Source organism: Blennius ocellaris (genome assembly GCF_963422515.1).
Source record: "Blennius ocellaris genome assembly, chromosome: 16".
Classification (NCBI taxonomy): Eukaryota; Metazoa; Chordata; class Actinopteri; order Blenniiformes; family Blenniidae; genus Blennius; species Blennius ocellaris.
Window position 1 is genome coordinate 3,446,289 of NC_137665.1, and position 18,709 is coordinate 3,464,997.

The following is an 18,709-nucleotide window of genomic DNA, read 5'->3' on the forward strand; positions in this document are numbered from 1 at the left end:
TGGGAGATGTATATAAAGCAATTGCAAATAAAGACTTCATACTTTTTAGCTTTTGTAAAGGATTTTAATAATTGTGTCTCTCAATTCACATGATCAGTATTATTATATGTATATTATTAGGTTGATGCACGCTTTTAAATGCAAGTTTCGATTATATGCTTCATACATGGTAATCTACTTGTTTCTCAAAGTTCTTTATGGGGAAGGGGTAAAAAAGATTAAACAATGTTAATATTCCACAATTCTAAATTGTTTGAAGAGAATGGTGGATAACATTGGTTCATTGAGAATAAATAGGCTGTGTAAAATACATCAACATATATTAGAAACAGACCTGAGTGAAAATTGACAGAAGAAATGCAGAACTATTCACTTTAGAGTGGAATCTTTATTAATTTACTATTCACATTATAATCATCAAGATATAAGCTATAAAACCGCAGGCATTCTGACAGGTCTACTTTTACAAAATCACAGTTTCACGCTAAAACAGGAGTGTGAGGATAATCATCACTATAACACGACACCCTCTGTTAATAGTCAATTTCTTATTTACTGCATTTGAACAAATGAAGGATGAATTTCACATAAATCAGCAGGACAGTGACTGAAGCAAACCCGAGTACAGAAATCACAGAGCGGCCATGCAAACCGGAACAATGCTGTCATTCATCTACGCTGTTTGATTCATTATAGTAGCACTTTAAAACTCAAAGGAAACAAACCGCCATCTTACATCACAGTTTCAGCAATCAAACACTCAGACAAGACCAGTCCTGTACAATCTTAAACGCTGTACGCCATCGGAAAAGCAGAATATTTGGAGAGTTTGATGCAAAAATGAGGGAAAAAAATCATATTTTTTGTATACAAAATAAGTCATGACGTCTCAATATCTTCTAATTTTCTTCAGCTGGAAATGAGATTTGAATGATCAAAGTGAGGAACAAAACCGGGACACAACAGGTTGTTTTTTTTCCCCCCATTAATCAGTGGATTATATAAACATTTAAGCTTTTAAAGAGTCACTCGTTTCCTTGAGCTGTTCAACGCTATGAAGAAGAGGAATACAAAACCATTCAAAGACACTTTTCTTGTATCAAAAATCCACTTTCCTTTCTCAAAACCAGTTTTAACCGTCAGCCACACTCCGACACGACTTTTCTTTATCCTAACAAAGGTTCCAGATGTGTCACACAAACACCACAGAGGCCATTCTAAAGTTCATAGCTCTCCTCGACAGGCAGGGTTTCGCTCTTTTTGTATGTTTTTTTTAATATTATTATAACACTATTTATACATATATATGCTTCTATGTATATAAGATCATTCTTTACTTATGTACACACCCCTATAAAGACTTTACCTTTATATCACATCATTTACACGTGGGTTTACAGTTTGGAACTTTGGGGGAATATCTCAGAAAATCGTGACATTATTAAATTAAATACACATTTTCTATATTTGGGCACAAACGGTCGTTATACTTTAAATAGGTCACGTGTCGGTCACGTGGACGCTGAAGGTTAAATGTGGAAAAGGAAAAAGAGACAAGTGCATCTAAAACTACATCTCTAACTCTACAAAGTGCGAGCATACAGGCATCTGGACACTGGATTGTGCGTTAGTGCGCGACTGAGGTTTAAACAAATAATAACAAACAAGATGAAGTTTGTGCTCAGAACGGATTTCTGAATTGTTCCTGTGAATGGTGGCGATTTTATAGTGAACATGAACTCGGAGTGGAGAAGATTCAGAGGTTAATGTCTCGCCTTTTTGACGGAAACATTAAAACACAAACTGTTGATGTACAATGTGTCACAAAAAAAAACAAAAAAACAATAAATACCTCCCTGTTTAACACAAACAACACACTATCTCCGCCATTTGTGTTGGGAATAACATGGATGGTGGCATTAGTGCAAAAGAAATGTGTGCCATATATTTTTAGCAGCTGGTAAGAAGGCTGCAACACAGAAGTCGCCTCGCAACACAGAGGAAACTGGTTAAAAATTAATAGAAATGTTTTCATCGAGTCGACTCATGGACGGATTCGTATAGAATTGCATTGTGGGTAATCAAACGGCAGGTCCTTGCACGTTTTAGACGTCCCCTTCCGACACTCCAGGCTGTGTGGAGCCGCTCGCCACACGTTATATTCAAGCGCTCGAACAGGGACGCACCTTAAAACATACAGGATGCCACTGGAACATGAATTATTCAACAATGAACGTACTGATAGTCCAACCACGCGATGTCTAAATTTAGATTTTTTTTTTTCCATACTGTAACAGATTTCCTGCCAGGAGCAGAGAGACAAACTACCAGTCGTCAGTGTCGTGCTCTTCTGTGATTCTACCTGTGGATGTGGGAGTGCTTCTACAGTAATCCTGTCTCCGCGTGCAAGTGCTCATGTTGGTGTGTATGTGTGTGTGTGTGCGCTTTTCATCAGTACAGCGGCATTGTGTTTGTGTGTGTGTGTGTGTGAGAGAGAGAGAGGGTGTTTGTGGGTTTATTCTTCACTCAGTTGGCGTCCCTCCTGGTCGACCCTTCAGAAACCACACCAAGCCCTCAACATGGCCGCCGCCCCCCCCCGCTGCCCTCCTCTCCCACCGTTCACTGCAGCGCCTTCATCCTGTTGAGGGCGGAGCCGGCCCGGAACCACTCGATCTGCGTCTCGTTGAAGGTGTGGTTCAGAGAGACGGTCTCCTCGCTGCCGTCGGCGTGCGCGACCACCGCCGCCAGAGGCTGCAGGAAGACGCGGGAGGCAAACGGGGGTGTCGGTGAAGTGTGTGCAGCGTGAAGAAAGAAGCTGGGCCGGATCAACATTTCATTAAAGCAGAACTCGGCGCACCTTGCCGGGGGCGAAGGATTTCAGGCCCACGATGGAGATTTGGTCGTCGGGACGGATTTTGTCGTAGTCGCTGGGCTCGGCAAAGGTCAGCGGCAGCAGGCCCTGTTTCTTCAGGTTGGTCTCTGTGTGAGGAGAACGCACAGAGACGTCTCAGAATCTCAGATTTCAACCACGTGACCAGATACCTGCTCTCCCGTCGTCTGGTTACAGGAGGAAACCAGACACGCGCGGTCGGATTTCCTTCCTTGCGCTGCCTTTAAAGGAATGTAAAATAATTCATAACGTGTGACTCAAGTAAGAGCAGAAGGTGTTTGGGTCCGTTTCTTCTTCTCAAACTGACCGTGGATTCTGGCGAAGCTCTTGACGATGATGGCGCGTCCTCCCAGGTGTCGCGGCTCCAGGGCGGCGTGCTCTCGGCTGGATCCCTCGCCGTAGTTCTCATCTCCAACCACCACCCAGTTTATTCCGTGGGCCTAAAGTCCACGACAAAAGAAAACAATTAAAGTCTGGATAAAGCCATTACAAACATCCGTTTTCAAATAAACGATAGCTTTTTTTTTGAAAATAGGGAGAAAAGACACAGTGATGTCAAATCAAAATCACCACAAATTTGAAAAAAAACTTATTTATAGCAGTTTTACTGAGATTTTGAATTCAAATTTAGATTGCTCTGGATTCTAATGTCCAAAATGGTTTGAAAAATATAAAACATCAATAAAGATGATCAACTCTTCCTGAATAGCATGAACAGCAGCCCAAAATGTTCACACGGCAATAAAATGCGCATGTTTGTGTCAACATATTCAAATTAGTAATATAATAATAGAAAAGGACACATAGAAATGACATTTTATAATAAATTTCTAAGGTTTTTGAAATTGAAACCAGCAACCACGTGGCTAAATTGAGTAAACATTTGTAGTTACTGCAGTGAGTTACAGATTGTGTGTAAATATTGAGTCTATCCCAGATCTTAGAATCTACTTTAACCTTTGAGATTCAAAAGCTTGTTTCTGAAAGAATCGCACATGTTTCCAACGAAAGTACATTCACTTTCAAAAAATTTTTTTTAAAGAGTGGAGCGTCTCCTCTCAGACTGACCTTGTAATGTCGGGCCACGTCCGGCACGCCGCCGAACTCTCCGGTCAGCTGGTTCCTGATCTTATTGACGGCGTCGTTCTCGCAGTTGACGGCGCCGATCAGCAGGTTGTTGGAGATGTTGTCCAGGTGGCCGCGGAACTTCAGCCAGGGTCCGGCAGCGCTGATGTGGTCAGTGGTGCACTTCCCCTTCACCTGCAGCCATGGGGGGGGCACACGAATACATTTTACAATTGTGCAAAACATGATTTTAACATTTTTGCCACCGATTTATAAATAAATAAATAAATAAAGCACATCATTGCTGCTTGAGTTCCTGCTCACCTTGATGAGGATCTTCATGTCCTCCAGGTCTCCTCCGTGCCACTTGTCAAACGGCTCCAGCAGCTGCAGACGGTTACTAGACGGGCTTACATCCACCTGCAACCGGACCCACAGCAGGGCGTCAACATAAAGATTCCACAGGCTCCAAAAAAAAAAAAAAAAAAAAAAAGGCGCCACTTTATAGTTTCCACAACAAAAAGGAAAAAAGGAAAAGCCAGATTCTCACCTCAACCGACAAGAGTGTTTCGTTACGTGTTACGCCGCGTCTGAAAAGGGAACTCACCTGGACGGAGCCGCTCTCGGCGGGGGGGTGCTGGTAGGTGTCCTGCCCGGGGTCAAAGTCTCTGGCGGGGAGCTCGTCTCCGCTGGGAGGCTCCAGCTTGAACTTCTCTCCGCTGGGAGCCGTCAAGTAGTCGGTCTCGGGGTTGAAGTCGAGGGTCCCGGCGAGGGCCAGCGCCGTGACGATCTGCAGCCACGGATGCAAAATTCATTGTAGCGCGCCGCGCCGCGCCGCGCCGCCGAGAACTCGCGGAGTCCACTGAATTAGGAATTGCAAATGTCGGGTTGCACGTCGCTTCTCGCTACGTCTTACCTCGGGAGAGGTGACGAAAGCGTGAGTCGCTGGGTTAGCGTCATTCCTCGCCGTGAAGTTTCTGTTGAAAGACGTCACGATTGTATTCTTCTCTCCTTTTTTCACATCCTTCCTAAAAAGATAAAAAAAAAAAAAAAAAGAGGGCATCAGGCGAATGTGTATTTACACAACAGTGCTGCTTGAAGAAATGCTCAAGAGCACTTTAAAAAGACGGAAATCGAACATCTCCCAGTTCTTCATTTAACTGCAAACTGTGACACTAAAATTAAAAAGCTCTCTACGCTGAGAAGCGACGATATTTATAATATTAATTTGGTGTTTTCTATGTAAATCGGTCATTGCACGCTTTAAGGGGCAAGAATAAAGCTTTTCAAAGAGCTGAGACGGGAACAATTCAGGTGAAAACACCACTTCCTTTGTAACTTTCAACTAATGTTTTTAGACAAAACAAACACTATCAAAATCAGGAGTGCCGTTTTCTTCCTTGGTATAACTTTCTAACAGGATCCAGTCATCTGGATGATAAGTAGCACACAAATTTGAAAAGAGGGGGGGGGGGGTGGGGGAGGGGGGGGGGGGGGAGTGAAATGGATATGAAACTCATATAGGAAGTTGGCATGAACCTGAAAACATTTTACGGCACTGGGTCAGACAGATCGTACATCACACTCATCACCGATCGTTAATGTCCTCCTCTTGGGGCATTTAATGATGGATTATGTCACAGGGGAAAGGTGCCCACCTGTCCCACTGTCCAATGCAAGGTCCACAAGCATTGGCAAGAACAATTCCTCCCACATCACTCAGGATCTTCGCCTGCAAGATGAAAATATAGACGTATTCATGCCATAAACAAACAAACAAAAAAAACTTCACATGGAGAAAAACAACAAGAAAACTGGTGAATGTTGAGGGTGCACTCACGTAGCCGTCCCTCTCAATGGTGGCACGGATCTGTTCAGAACCAGGGGTGACCGTGAACTGGGCTTTGCACTTCAGACCCTTATCCAGAGCCTGTTTGGCCAGAGAAGCCGCTCTGCCCATGTCCTCGTAGCTGGAGTTGGTGCAGCTGCCGATCAGACCTGTTTGCATGTTGGTTGGGGGAAGCAAGCGGAAACGACGGTTAGTTTACCGTTACAGTGGAACGACTCGTGTGTCTTTAAGGACACGTCTTGCATATGAAGCGGAAGCAGTGATGCCGAAGAAGAGAAGATACAAGATCCAGGTTGGTCTGTATTCCTACAATCGTGATCCTTCTCACTCCGTCAGAGGCCCCAATTTCTCTTTGGATCCATCACTGGAGGTCACGTTACAATACCAGGGGCATGACGGAGCTGTAACTAAATGTTTTGACGGTTGCAATGCGAACACAGACGCGTCACAAATACCAACCGACTTTAACCTCCAGGGGCCAGCCGCTCTTCTTCGCTACGGCCCCGATGTCAGCCACAGGGTGGGCCAGGTCCGGGGTGAAGGGTCCGTTAATGTGAGGCTTCAGCTGTGAGACAGAGAGGGTGAAAGGACACAATGAAGGGCAGTGAGGTGATTGTAAAAAAAAACCTTCAAAAACTGTGTTTTTAATGCTCCACTGGTGCCTGAAAAATCCCACAAAACCTACAAAACTCACCTCGCTCAGGTTGATCTCAATGACTTGATCGTATTCGCAGCCTTCATCTGGGACCAAATCGCCTTGGAATTGATCGGCCAAAGAAGCAATCTCTGCGGAGGGAGTCAACAAGTGATATTATAGAGGCTCGACATGGTAAAGAAAGAACAAACACACCGACTAGAGAAAAGTAACTGACCTCCACGACCGGTTTTATGCATGTACGTCCTCATGCGGTGGTTGTAGGGGAAAACAGAGGTGGTGGCTCCAATCTCAGCACCCATGTTACAAATAGTAGCCATTCCTGAAACGTGTCATTATAATAGAAGAGCGGGTTGAAAGTTCATTATAGAATCATGCAAAATATAATATTTGGGAGCGTCAAAGTCTTTTGCTTGCCGCACGTCGACAAAGAACGTCTCTGAGCAGCTTTATAAATCCTGTTGCAGTTTATTCTCACCAGTGCAGGATATTGAATCAACTCCAGGTCCGTGATACTCCACGATGGCCCCAGTGCCGCCTTTTACAGTGAGGATGCCGGCCACCTTCAGGATGACATCTTTCGGGGACGTCCAGCCAGACAGAGTCCCTGTCAACCTCACTCCAATAACCTGAAGGTAAATAATGGAAAAAATAAAACGGAGGCATTGATCTGGACAAGTTATACATGCTAAAAAAAAAAATATTAAATGGTGCACTTTAAATGGGGATGATGATGTTTAAAAACTCACATTCGGGCACTTGAGCTCCCAGGGGATTCCAGCCATGACGTCTACTGCATCAGCCCCGCCCACTCCGATGCATATTGCGCCCAGTCCGCCGCCATTGGGCGTGTGGGAGTCCGTTCCGATCAGCATCACACCAGGATATGCATAATTCTCAAGGATGATCTGTTCAGGAACACACACACACACACACACCGACGGTCACATGCTGGGGGTGTCATTATGTCCCTTTCATGTGAATGATTTCACTATTTGCAAGTTCAATGGGGAACATTTTAAATGCATGAAGACTTTCATCACATTGACAATCAATAGAGTGAAATTCTCTTTCTAAAGTGAAAGGAAACTGTTAAAATGCTGGTTTTAAGGAAGAGGTTCCACTCCAAATGGAATGAGTGCCTTCTAATTTAATCACATTACAACACTTAACTTCATACGATTTAACAACAAAACCCGATCATAAACCGAAAGAAATCTATTCCTAATCTATTATTTATCTCTCTATTTCTTTGTACCTTCCTGTGTCAACCTATTAGCTGCTCCATGACCCTGTGCTTTTCCTTTTTCTTACTATGCCTGAACCTTAAGCTGTGCAAAAAGAAAACTAACACCTTAATCCAATTGGAAAAAAAATAAATAAAAATCAGTGAAAACATTCTTTCAAACTGTGCTGTTCCTAATACTTCTTCTAAGGACTTGAAGCTTAACACATCTGTGCCATCAACACAAATCAATGTACCGGACCTGATGGATGATTCCTGATCCGGGTTTCCAGAAGCCGACTCCATATTTTGCCCCAGCAGTCGCAAGAAAGTTGTACACCTCTTGGTTTATGTCCTGCGTTAGGGGCGAATTAGAGGCGAGGGTAAGACGTCGGCTTTGGAATCATAGATAAACTCATATTCTTCCACCTGTCCATCCTCACCTTGGCCCTTTGCAGGTCCTGGGCTCCTCCGATCTGAGCCTCGATCAGGTGGTCGCAGTGGATGGTGGAGGGAACGGCCACCCTGGGCAGACCGCTGCTGATGAACTGAAGCATGGCCATCTGGGCCGTCGCGTCCTGCATGGCCACGCGGTCGGGACGCAGACGCAGGTACGTGCGGCCGCGGTCGATCTCCTGTCCCGCCGGATCGTCCAGGTGGCCGTACACGATTTTCTCAGACAGAGTGAGAGGCCTGTTGAGCCTGCAGACATGACAGAACACTTAATATCCACAGTTCTCAGTTGTATTTCTTTGTGTCAGTTATTTTTTAAAAGTGCACATTTTACACGTTACAAACACTTCAGACCAGGCAAACAACATGAAGAGCAACCATATATATATATATATATATATATATATATATATAATCACCAGAGTTAACACTTGACATTTGAGAGCCAGACCATCAGGTCATCTCAGTTTGGAGGAGGGGGGGTGACACGCCAGGACATCTAAAATTAGCTCCTGGACTCCATCAGCTATGTCGACTCAAAACTATAAATGTCACATGAGTTGTGGCTGTTTACACACCAAGCATTCCACGAGAGCCAAACTAGAATCTGTGAGCCCTCGGTGCACGTGTGTTTACAGAAGTGTGACCGCTGACCTCTTGCGTACGACGCTGATGTTCTCGTGCATCGTCTTGTAATCGACGCTGGAATCGGGCTCAAAGCGGCTCATGGCCACCTTGGCCTTGGCGCCGAAGACGCTGGAGACATGGAACCTTCTCGCCCCGGTTCCAAGAGCCAGCTGGAGGAAAGGATACGGGAGGTAAATTCAAGATACAAGAAAGCAAATAAATGATAAAGGGTCTGTTGCTTGCATGATGGAAACTGTACTAATTGTAGACCCTGACATAATTAAAATGAATACAAAGTATATTATATAATACAAAAGAATCGGGAAATAATTGTAGATCCTTACTTATTTAAGATGAAAATAAAGTATATAATCAAATATTGAAGAAATACAGACGCTCCTGTGTAACGGTCTTGACCACAAGTACAAAAATCATAAACAAACTCCTTAACCTTGCATTCACCTTGCAAACGTCACGACATCTAAACCCGCTTGGCTCAACGAATGTCACCTGTGCTTGAAACTGGTGTATGTAACGTTTTAGTTCTGTGTTTTCGTTCGACTGGAGGAGGATTAGAGACAGAGCGGAGCTGTCAGGAGTCACGCGGGGACACAGTGACCTGCCAGCAGAACGCAGTGCGCACTTCGCTCCTCGTTTATCCGCTCTGGTTCAATAAAGAGCCACGACCGCTGCACCACACGACTGACATGTCTGTAATCTAACATGTCGTCTTCGTCGGTGACGATTCAAACCGGTCTTTATACGTAAAAAAAGGTTTTCTTACCCGCACTCTGCTGACAGTCAGGCAATAAGACGCCATTTTGGGTGTTATTTAACAATATTTGTCGCCTTAATGTGACGTCATCCGCTTCACCCGGAGGGTGTTTTGTTTTGTTTTGTTTTGTTTTGAGATTGCATTTAATTTTTTATAAGCTAATGACATGTTATGAGAAATCAACGCTGTGATATTTTGTTTCAAAATCGTAGCGTTAAATTAGGAAAAAAATGTTTATTAAATGATGTACATTTATTAGAATTATCTTATAAACTAGTACATATGAAAGACAGATTATGTTGTTTCTCTACACTTGTCTTATTTATTGAAATGTTTTTTTTATATTTGTATGTGTTCTGCTTTCTGTCTGTTTGGTTATTTTTTATACATTTGAAATACATTTCAATAAATCAATCAATCAATCAATCAATCAATTAATCAATGACATACACAGTTTAAATTTTTGATTTTAGCATATTTTGTCGTGTTTTATATATTACATCAGAACTAAAATACTTAATTCTATGATATTTTGAAAAAAGGTTACTATATATATATAGAACACATTACCAAAAGCAACATAATTCATAGGCTACTGTTCTAAATAGGTTGCTTTAGTATTATTGTCGGTAAAATTGATACTCTTTTTGTTTTATTTGGGGTTGTTTTGTTTTTGTTTTTTTGTTTGTTTAAACCTGTATGCATCAAGTCCAGTTGTATATTATGTGTATTCTTGATTGGATTCCACTTCTTATCTTTGTCCCTTATTTGTCTTTACTAAAATCAATTCTCTTTTCTGTGAGACAAACACATAAACTAGAATAAATTATAATGAAAATAAAAAAATAAAAAAACACAAGTCGTTTTTTTGTTTCCATGTCTAATTTACATAATTATTCTGCAGTACATGGGGGGGTTTGAGGGATTTAGATTGAATAATAAATGTTTTACGATAGTGATCAATCCCGAATCCCCGAGATGGCCAGGAAACCATCACAAGCCCCAAACTGCATGACATGGGAAAAATATAAAGCTTAAAAGTTATTCAACCATATTTTATAACCGAGCCTCTCTCGCCTCTCGTCGTTTTCATTCCAGGGACATCGTTTCCCACAAGCCCCCGCTGGAAGTCAGCTTGTTTTAGTCGTTGCGGCCCAATAATCTGCGGACCCGCCCCCATCTCAACCAATAGAGTCTCTGTTGCCATCACCGCTTATATTTTTAGTAAATTGTCCAGCGCTGGAGAAAACTACAAATATCTCTCCGCCGTGTAAAATAGAGCCCGCTCATCAATTTCAGACTCTATATCACTTTTTTTTTTTGTCATTTGCAATCGAGAAAATACGCCAATAGAAACGGAATCTAGAATTTGGACTCGGATGTAATTTTACGTTTAGATTTTTCTTAATGTAATAAATTGATGGTTTGACGCTTAAATTGAATAAAATACAAACAAAAATAAATAAATAATCATGCAAAATTAAATTATACCGTGAGGATTACAGGAGGATGTGACCAAATAGCGTTAATGTGCGGTAGAAAACAGCAGCAGTAATAATAATAATAATAATAATAAAGCAGCGGCTGTTATCGTATAGAGAAAGTAGTCCCCGCCGTCACGCGGGGGTGTGGGCGAGTCACGCTGTATAAATACGCCGGGTTGTCAAACTGTAAACTTTCGCTGGACCCTCCGTGCAAAGTGCCACCTGAAGACTCGGAGCATCCGACACCCCGGGCAGCAGCGAGCGGGGCCGCGAGCAGCACCGAGGTGTGCGGGACGAAACGCGCACACCTGGAGGGGGTGACACGTCTCAACCGGTGATTCGACACATCCGCCTTGAAAAACAGAGACGCCTCACGGGAATTAAAAAAAAAAAAAGGAAGAAGAAGAAGGAGAATAAAACGCAGGAGTACAAGGCGGTGCATTTCTCTAGATAGGTGAGTAATTAATGGCATGGCATGAAATCGGATGATTCTGTTTTAATTGTGCGTTATCATGAGGTGATTGGCAACTGCAATGCTGCTGCTGCTGCTGGTGTGTGTGTGTGTGTGTTTTTTTCCACCTTTAATGCGCTGACTATAATGAATAGCTGTGCTGGTTCAGACATTGAATGAAGCCAAAAAGCTTATTGTTTTTCTCTTAATGGATCAACTGAGAGCGACAGAGAGTCCAAAATGTTTATTTATATTTGCCGTATGTGCTGGGAAACGACTGCCTTCTTGATTGCTCCGTCACTTGAGTCAATAGGCTGCTCACCACTTAATTAGCTTTATAATTCAATTCACACCGACTGTTTGGTGGACGGGGGGGGGGGGGTTCTCCACCTGCTCCACCTGCCTTTTGACTGGCATATGGCACTAATAGCCCAGGTAGCTCCTGATGGTGCCTCCCAGCTTGTCATCACTAATGCAAAAACAGGGAGAATGTTTCTCCTTTCCCACTGTTTTCATGCGCATTCGTCTTCATTTTTACAGCAGTGCAAAAAACAAAATTAAAAATTAAAAAATGCAAACAGGGTTTAAGTGTCAAACCAATCTAAACATGGGTGTACACAAATCATAACATTAAGGCCTCTATATTTGGTTCTTAAATGATGCTTTCTTCTCATAAATATACTGCAGGTAATCTTTTTTTAATGACACGAGCCGTGGTTGTGCTGCTTCATAGTTGGGGGGGGGGGGGGGGGGTGGTGGTGGTGGGTGGAGGAGAGCAGCACACACTGCTTTCATAATGAGTCAATGTAAACAAAAATAACAGCCCAGATTGTGCTGATGCTCTGAGGCCCACTGACACCAACCCTGCTCTCTCCAATCGACATGTCAACTATACAACTGAGGCTGTTGTGGTGGAGAGCTATAGGTTGATTTTTATTTTTTATTTTTTGCCCCCCCAATATTGAAAATGCAGATTATTCCTTTCCAAGCTCTCCTTAAGCAACACGACCTATGCTCTCCCTCTGTCATTGGATGACATTGGCTCTTGTGCATCTTGCTGTTTTCTTGTTATAATGAGAGATACAAAATGCAGTGGATGCAGTCGGAGCCCGAGCCCGAGCCATTTCTGCACTCCGGCTTTTTTCCCCCTGTGCTGATGGCCGTTGCAGGTGTATCTTTGTCCACAGCCACCGGAGCTCATTTTTAATTAAAGTGGTGGATTGTGGTGGGGGTGGGCATTTGCACCATGGATGATGCAAAAAAAAAACCCCAGAAATGGGGGCCCTATTTATAGCCTCCTCCTATCCCATCCCTCCAATGTCACCCTTTTCCATGTAAACGTCGTCTTGGGTTGTCCCTCATGCGTCCCGGGCTGTGCAGCTTTATTTGTAATAACATTAGAATTGTCTTTAATCTGAGGCGTCTTTCTAATCTTAGCCGCCGAATCCCCATCTGGCAGGGACGTGAATGTGAAGGGGATTGTTTGTGTATGCGTGGGTGTGGGAGGGAGGGAGGGAGGGCGAACGAACGAGGGACGGAGGGAGGGAGGGAGGAGATGAAGAGGGGAGGCGATCGCTCCCACTGCACACTGGGAAACTGTGTTTTATGCAGTCTTAACTGTCCTGCCATTTTACACACCCCCCCCCCCAGTAAGTGTTGTGGTTTGTGAGCCTCCCTGTAGTTTGAATGTCTCACAGATTGACGAATGGCCGAAGCACTACAGGCGAGATGCGTTTCGTGGGGGTCAGATTGAGATTATGCCGGATTGATGAAGCTCGCCACGCGGCATCTGTTCCATCCATCAGTGCATCCTGCAGCTGATTTTTATTTATTTATTTATTTATGTATTTATTTTTAAGAAGCTGAGATGCAAAGCACTACATTTGTCGCTGCCGTTCAGGAGGCAGTTTGGTCGCTTTGTTTCAAAAGCTGGGATTGTTTTGATTCTTCTCCATTGATTTCCTGCAGCTTCCTTGTTTGAACAAAGTCTGCAGTCATGAACAGGCTGTCCTCTTCACGATTGTATTGAGGCTTGGGTTTGTATGGATTGAAAGTTTATTTAATCAGTACAAACCTGGACCAGGACTCTGTATTTATTCAGACTGTTGACGCAAAGCTAATTTGAAACGCTTTTTCATTGTGGTGCAGTCGGAATTGTCTTTGTTTTATTTGCGGACTGCCCATTGATTGGTTTGAGATCTATTTGAATCAGTTTTAGCATTGCTAAAATTGCTGTTTCCCTCTTCCTTCACAGTTGGGGACCAGAAAACGGGATTTGAAAACGGCCTGCGATCCGCCTCCTCTGCCTTCAAGGTGCCTTTATCATGGCGGTGCTGAGAGAATCGCACGTTTTACACTAAGCTGGGGGAGGAAAACTGACGACAGCTGCGTTGCCGGACTTTCTGCACCATCGTCTCTGAACGCTTTGCCTCCCCACGACGGCGCTCCGCCCGGTGCAGCCATGCATCTGGAAGTGAAGGTGGCCCTGAATTTCATCGTGTCCTACCTGTACAACAAGCTGCCTCGGCGCCGGGCCGACCTCTTCGGCGAGGAGCTGGAGAGGATACTGATGTCGCGCTTTGAGGGCCACTGGTACCCCGAGGCTCCCCTCCGAGGCTCCGCCTTCCGCTGCATCCACCTGGGGGCGCCGAGGGACCCGGTGGTGGAGCTGGCCGCCAAGAGGAGCGGTTTGGACACGGAGGAGGTGCGCGCCAACGTCCCCGCGGAGCTGAGCGTGTGGATCGACCCCTATGAGGTGTCCTACCAGATCGGGGAGAAGGGGGCGGTGAAGGTGCTCTACCTGGAGGACCCGCCGGGCCTCGGCTGCGACGGCGAGAGGGCGGAGGGGCCGGTCGCAGACGGGAAGGCGGAGGCGGAGGCCGAGGAGACCAAGAACCTGGGCTTCAACCCGGACGCCCAGGTGTTCGTGCCCATCGGAAGCCAGGCGTCTCCCGCCCTCATGCCGTCGCTCTCCAGCTCCCCGACGCCGATGTCGGCGCCGTCCTGCCCCGGGCTCTTCAGCTACCCCAGCTCCAGCACGCCCACCGACCCCGGCGTCCACTCCTCCAACACCTCCACCCCGTCCCCGCCTGGCAGCGGGCTGCCCTACCTCGCCGCTCAGCAGCAGCAGCAGCAGCAGCAGCCGCCGGCGCCGCCGGCCGCCCTGCCCGCCGCCCGTCCTCAGCCCATCACCTTCACCACCGCCAGCTTCGCCGCCACAAAATTTGGCTCCACCAAAATGAAGAAGTGCAGCGGGGCCGGGTCGGCGGCCGCCTCCGGCGTCATCGTGCCGCCCTCGCAGAGGATGCTCACCCGCTCCCCCACCGCCATCTCCGCGCCGGAGCTGCTCAAGCACAAGCCCCTGTCCCTCTCCTTGCACTCCCTCGGGGGTCCCATCCCCAGCCAGCTCTCCCCCAATGCCAAAGAGTTCGTGTACCCAGGGTCCCCGGGCCCCCTTTACTTCGACGCCGACGCCCCGCCCATGCAGCCTCACGCCAGCCCCTTCCAGCCGCCGCACGCCGTCAACGCCCACCCGTCCTTCGACCCGTTCTCCAGTCCCCCCGCTCAGAGCGTGGGCATCATCGGCGGCAACGGGGGGATCTCCTACATGGAGAAGCCGCCGTTCGTCGAAGGTTTAGGAAGCTACAATTTGCAATACCCGAGTCAGTCCTTCCAGCCCGTCGTGCTGGCAAACTAACGCCTTCACTTGCGATTAACGAATGGTTGTAGGAGGAGCCCACGGCTCCAGATATTTTCAGTTTTTCTAACAAACTGTTCCAGTACTAATACGTGTTTAAGAGTTAGTTTTACTACAAACATTTGAAACCCCCACAGCCACCGAGTATTACGTGTGACTTGTTTGGTATGTCGATAAATCCCGACCCCCGTCCTGCCCGTGTCCATAGCTGTTTCTCGTCACGTTTTCGTGTGCTGGTTCTGACAGAAGTGGGTGGGGGGGGGGGGGGAGGAGGGGGGGAGGGGTGGTCTTTCTTACTACCTTGTCATTGCCAATCTCGTCCGTTTATTTTGCAGTGAATGTTGATGTGAGAAACTTTTTTTTTTTTTTTTTTTCTTCCCTCAATTTGTAGTCTGATGGACTCTTGTTTGCGTATAGCTCCATTTTGCACTGCACTGTCATGCTGTGAAAAAGGACTTTGCCAAGTCCTGCAGGGAACGACGGCTGTGGGGAAACTCAGCACTTTGCTCTGCAATCTGCTCTGCCCTACTTGCCACAAATACAGAGAGGGGGGGGGGGTGCTCTGGTGTGTACCTTTGTATGTGTGTGAGCGCACGCCTCTTCTGTTTTTGTTGTGACTCGACGTGATCGAAGGATTTGTTTGCTCCGAGCGCCCGTCACCTCTTTGACTCTGTTGTTATGGATGCATGCTGAAAGCCGGCCGTCATTGGCTGAAATGCGTGCCGGGTTTCAACGACGTGAGCAGATGAGGAGGCATTGGGGTGTTGAAGGGAGTGATGTCGTAGAATGTATTGCCCCTGTCAAGGGAAATTGCAGCTATGAAGGTCAGTGAGGAAGAGCAGGATGAGGAGAAGCCTGGATGAATATGGGGCAAAAAAAAAAAAAACGTAGTATCTTTGCATTTTTAAGACAATCACACACGGATTCCTCTTTGGGTGAAAAGTGATGTCTTCATGCAAATGGACGCGGGGCGTTCGCGCCGCACGCGCCAACGTGTACATGCATTCCAGTCAGCAGTGTGTGAAGGTGAACAGGCAGAGGAGGAGGTGAGGGGGAGGGGATGCAGCAGCTAAGCAGTAGGGATTGTGATAAATGGCTTAGCATGACTTTGACTATGAAGGAGAGGTTTTCCTCTGCATGGAGGGGCGAGCGAGGGGGCTAGGCGAGAGAGGGAGGGGAGGAGGCGGCGGTGGCGAGCGGGTGGTGTTGCCCGTGTGCCGTTCCAGGGGTGTAATGGCTCAGAAAGCGACACTTTTAAAACCCAGAGCACGTTTCTGTTGAGCTTAAATGGTATTGAAGCCAAAGGCTCACACCATTTTCTCTCCTCTCTCTCTCTCTCTCTCCCTCTTGAAATTCTTCTCTGATCTCTGCTCCTCCAGCTGTTGCAAAGAAAATACCCCCAGTCGTACAGTTCGGGTCGTTCTCGTCTTTGTTTTTCCAGTTGTGGCGACGCAGACAAGATCTCGTAGAGGAATGTTGTGTGTGTGTGTGTGTGTGGGGCGTCGGTGGATGTATGTTGATTGTAACAGCGTTTAAGAGCCAGATCCAGGCTCCGTCCGTCCGTCGTTCCGGGGAAGAGTAACCTCTGCGTGTCCGGCACTTTATGGCCGGGCTCCCGGCGCCGCAGACTCCGGCCATGAAGCCGTTTCATTTGCCCTCCTGACTGATTATTGCACATTTCATTCAAGCTGTCAAGAAATGCTTTCGAGAATTAAAAACGGGAGCTGAATTTGCATTCCATTGAATCACAAAGCAGCCGGCGCTTTATTCTCAGCCGTTCATTTGAATGTTCTTCAGACTGGTTGGCTAGAAATTATTATTATTTTTATTTTTTTTGGTTCAAGGACTCCAAGGCTGGTTTTCTGTGCAATGTGAGGGGTTGTTGCACGCATGCAAGGTTCGGTTCTTTTAGGTTTGGTTTTCCACGGGTACGGGTGGGCGGGGAGGTTCACATCTTTTCAACAATGTTCTGAATGTGAGGGAAGAGATTTATAATTTGTGTTTTTGTAATTTATTTCTATATTTTTTTGTTTTGTTTTTGCTAATTATGACTTAACATTTGTATGAGTAAAGACATGGCAAGTCCAGAAATAAGTGTGTATATATATATATCTATATATAAAAGTTCTTATGTTCAGATTCTTTGTTTAGTTTCTTACATGCTGAAGTTATTTTTTCAGAAAATAACGTGAATATATGCAAACCGAGATAAAATAAAGATGTACAGAATAAAGTATTGAATGTGTATTGTACCTTGTACAGCATTTGTCTAATAAGACGGGTAAATGTATTCATTCTTCAGTTTTTGGGGTTTTGAGTTTAAGGCGTGAATGTTTACAGTGGGTTTGTGTAGGAAAAGATGGCTGACATCACTTTTTCTGTGCTCCAGGGGCAGTCGGACCACACTACTCCCATAGGCGGTACATTTAAACCAAAAATTTCCACATTTCAGATTTATTTCACAGCTCCTCGCTCCCACTTTTCTCTTTTCTTTTTTGTTTTTTTTCCCCCCCTATACATTTATTGCATTTCATCTTTTACTCTATTTTTGTTTTGGCTTCGCGATGTAGATTCAAGTCAGATTTACGTGATTGATTTCCTGATTGTTGATTTACCATTTAAAAAAAAACAAAAACAAAAAAAAAACTTTAAAATTCTTCATCCTCACTTTGGTCCGTTTGAAACCGACACTATAGCCATATCCCAGACTGTCTTTGCTTACAGAGGCTCACCCTTCTCCAGTGCAATGTAATGCCATAGTTTAAATTACCCTGAAGGTTTAAAGGGGTTTCTACCTCTCTGCACCGTAGGAAAAAAAAAAAAATCAGTATCTCTTCATTAGGAAGACAAAGTTATCGACAGGTCTGAAAGGATGAAGGAAACGAATGTGCTGTGGATAATGTTGTGATGTTCGTCGACCCTGGTTTAGATTGGCCTGTGGGGGGGAAAAAAACAAAACATGACGCATGTGCAAAAATGACTTTATTTCACATTTGACCTGTTACTGCAGAAGAGGTGCGTTATGTTTCCTCTGGAAAGTTGGGGGTCTTCAGTGTTTTAAGGACGGATTTAAACTTTAAGCTATAAACACGGGCTTCTCTATGGCCGGGGTCATGCATCAAAAAAGACAGGGGGGGGGGTGGGGATGGGGGGGTGCGGGACAAGAATTTTGTATCCTGATGTCCTTTTGCTTATATCGACGTGTGCATTTTATTTTGCACTTTTGAATATTTCATTGTCATAAAAAGAAGTTTATTTTCTATGTAAGATTTAACATTTAAGAGTAAAATAGATATAATTAAAAGTTGAGATGATGTATAAATATAGTGCTTTCTTTCCTGCCTGTATTTTATTATTTTTCCTACTTTGTATCTGATCTGTACACCCTGTAGATGTAAAATGAATCTTTCACTACTGAAATGCAATGACCTGTTTTCTGTGCTGCCCCTCGGGAATGGGGAGTTACTACTTGCAGTTTCTTATTGTATCAGATTCTTTTTTAAGTTTGTAATAAAAACAGATTGGCGAAAACGAGCAT

General features: G+C 45.1%; 2 protein-coding genes across 2 annotated transcripts; one reads left to right on the forward strand and one right to left on the reverse strand.

The window, feature by feature from the left end:
• Positions 1 to 381: 381 nt before the first annotated feature.
• On the reverse strand, positions 382 to 9,593 carry LOC308141936 (aconitate hydratase, mitochondrial-like). The gene is made up of 18 exons (XM_080512203.1): positions 9,549 to 9,593; positions 8,792 to 8,934; positions 8,128 to 8,386; positions 7,947 to 8,039; positions 7,209 to 7,367; positions 6,938 to 7,088; positions 6,677 to 6,781; positions 6,499 to 6,590; positions 6,264 to 6,369; positions 5,796 to 5,953; positions 5,614 to 5,687; positions 4,872 to 4,983; positions 4,563 to 4,745; positions 4,280 to 4,375; positions 3,959 to 4,150; positions 3,198 to 3,330; positions 2,858 to 2,979; positions 382 to 2,751 (listed from the first exon to the last, which is right to left on the reverse strand). Exons 1-18 carry the CDS (start codon positions 9,582 to 9,584, stop codon positions 2,620 to 2,622), a joined length of 2,346 nt encoding a protein of 781 aa, XP_080368329.1. The 5' UTR covers positions 9,585 to 9,593; the 3' UTR covers positions 382 to 2,619.
• Positions 9,594 to 11,240: 1,647 nt separating this feature from the next.
• tob2 (transducer of ERBB2, 2) lies at positions 11,241 to 15,366 on the forward strand. The gene is made up of 2 exons (XM_080510904.1): positions 11,241 to 11,477; positions 13,729 to 15,366. Exon 2 carries the CDS (start codon positions 13,936 to 13,938, stop codon positions 15,169 to 15,171), a length of 1,236 nt encoding a protein of 411 aa, XP_080367030.1. The 5' UTR covers positions 11,241 to 11,477; positions 13,729 to 13,935; the 3' UTR covers positions 15,172 to 15,366.
• The last annotated feature ends 3,343 nt before the right edge of the window (positions 15,367 to 18,709 follow it).

What these genes read in the sequence shown, in the direction of transcription:
- LOC308141936 (XM_080512203.1), bottom strand. Translation starts at nt 9,584, where the DNA reads ATGGCGTCTTATTGCCTGACTGTCAGCAGAGTGCGG. An exon ending in TGACTGTCAGCAGAGTGCGG is followed by an intron (nt 8,935 to 9,548) that starts GTAAGAAAACCT and finishes CCTTTCCTCCAG; the next exon opens with CTGGCTCTTGGAACCGGGGC. An exon ending in ACGTGGCCCGACATTACAAG is followed by an intron (nt 3,331 to 3,958) that starts GTCAGTCTGAGA and finishes CGTGGACTTTAG; the next exon opens with GCCCACGGAATAAACTGGGT.
- tob2 (XM_080510904.1), top strand. Translation starts at nt 13,936, where the DNA reads ATGCATCTGGAAGTGAAGGTGGCCCTGAATTTCATCGTGTCCTACCTG.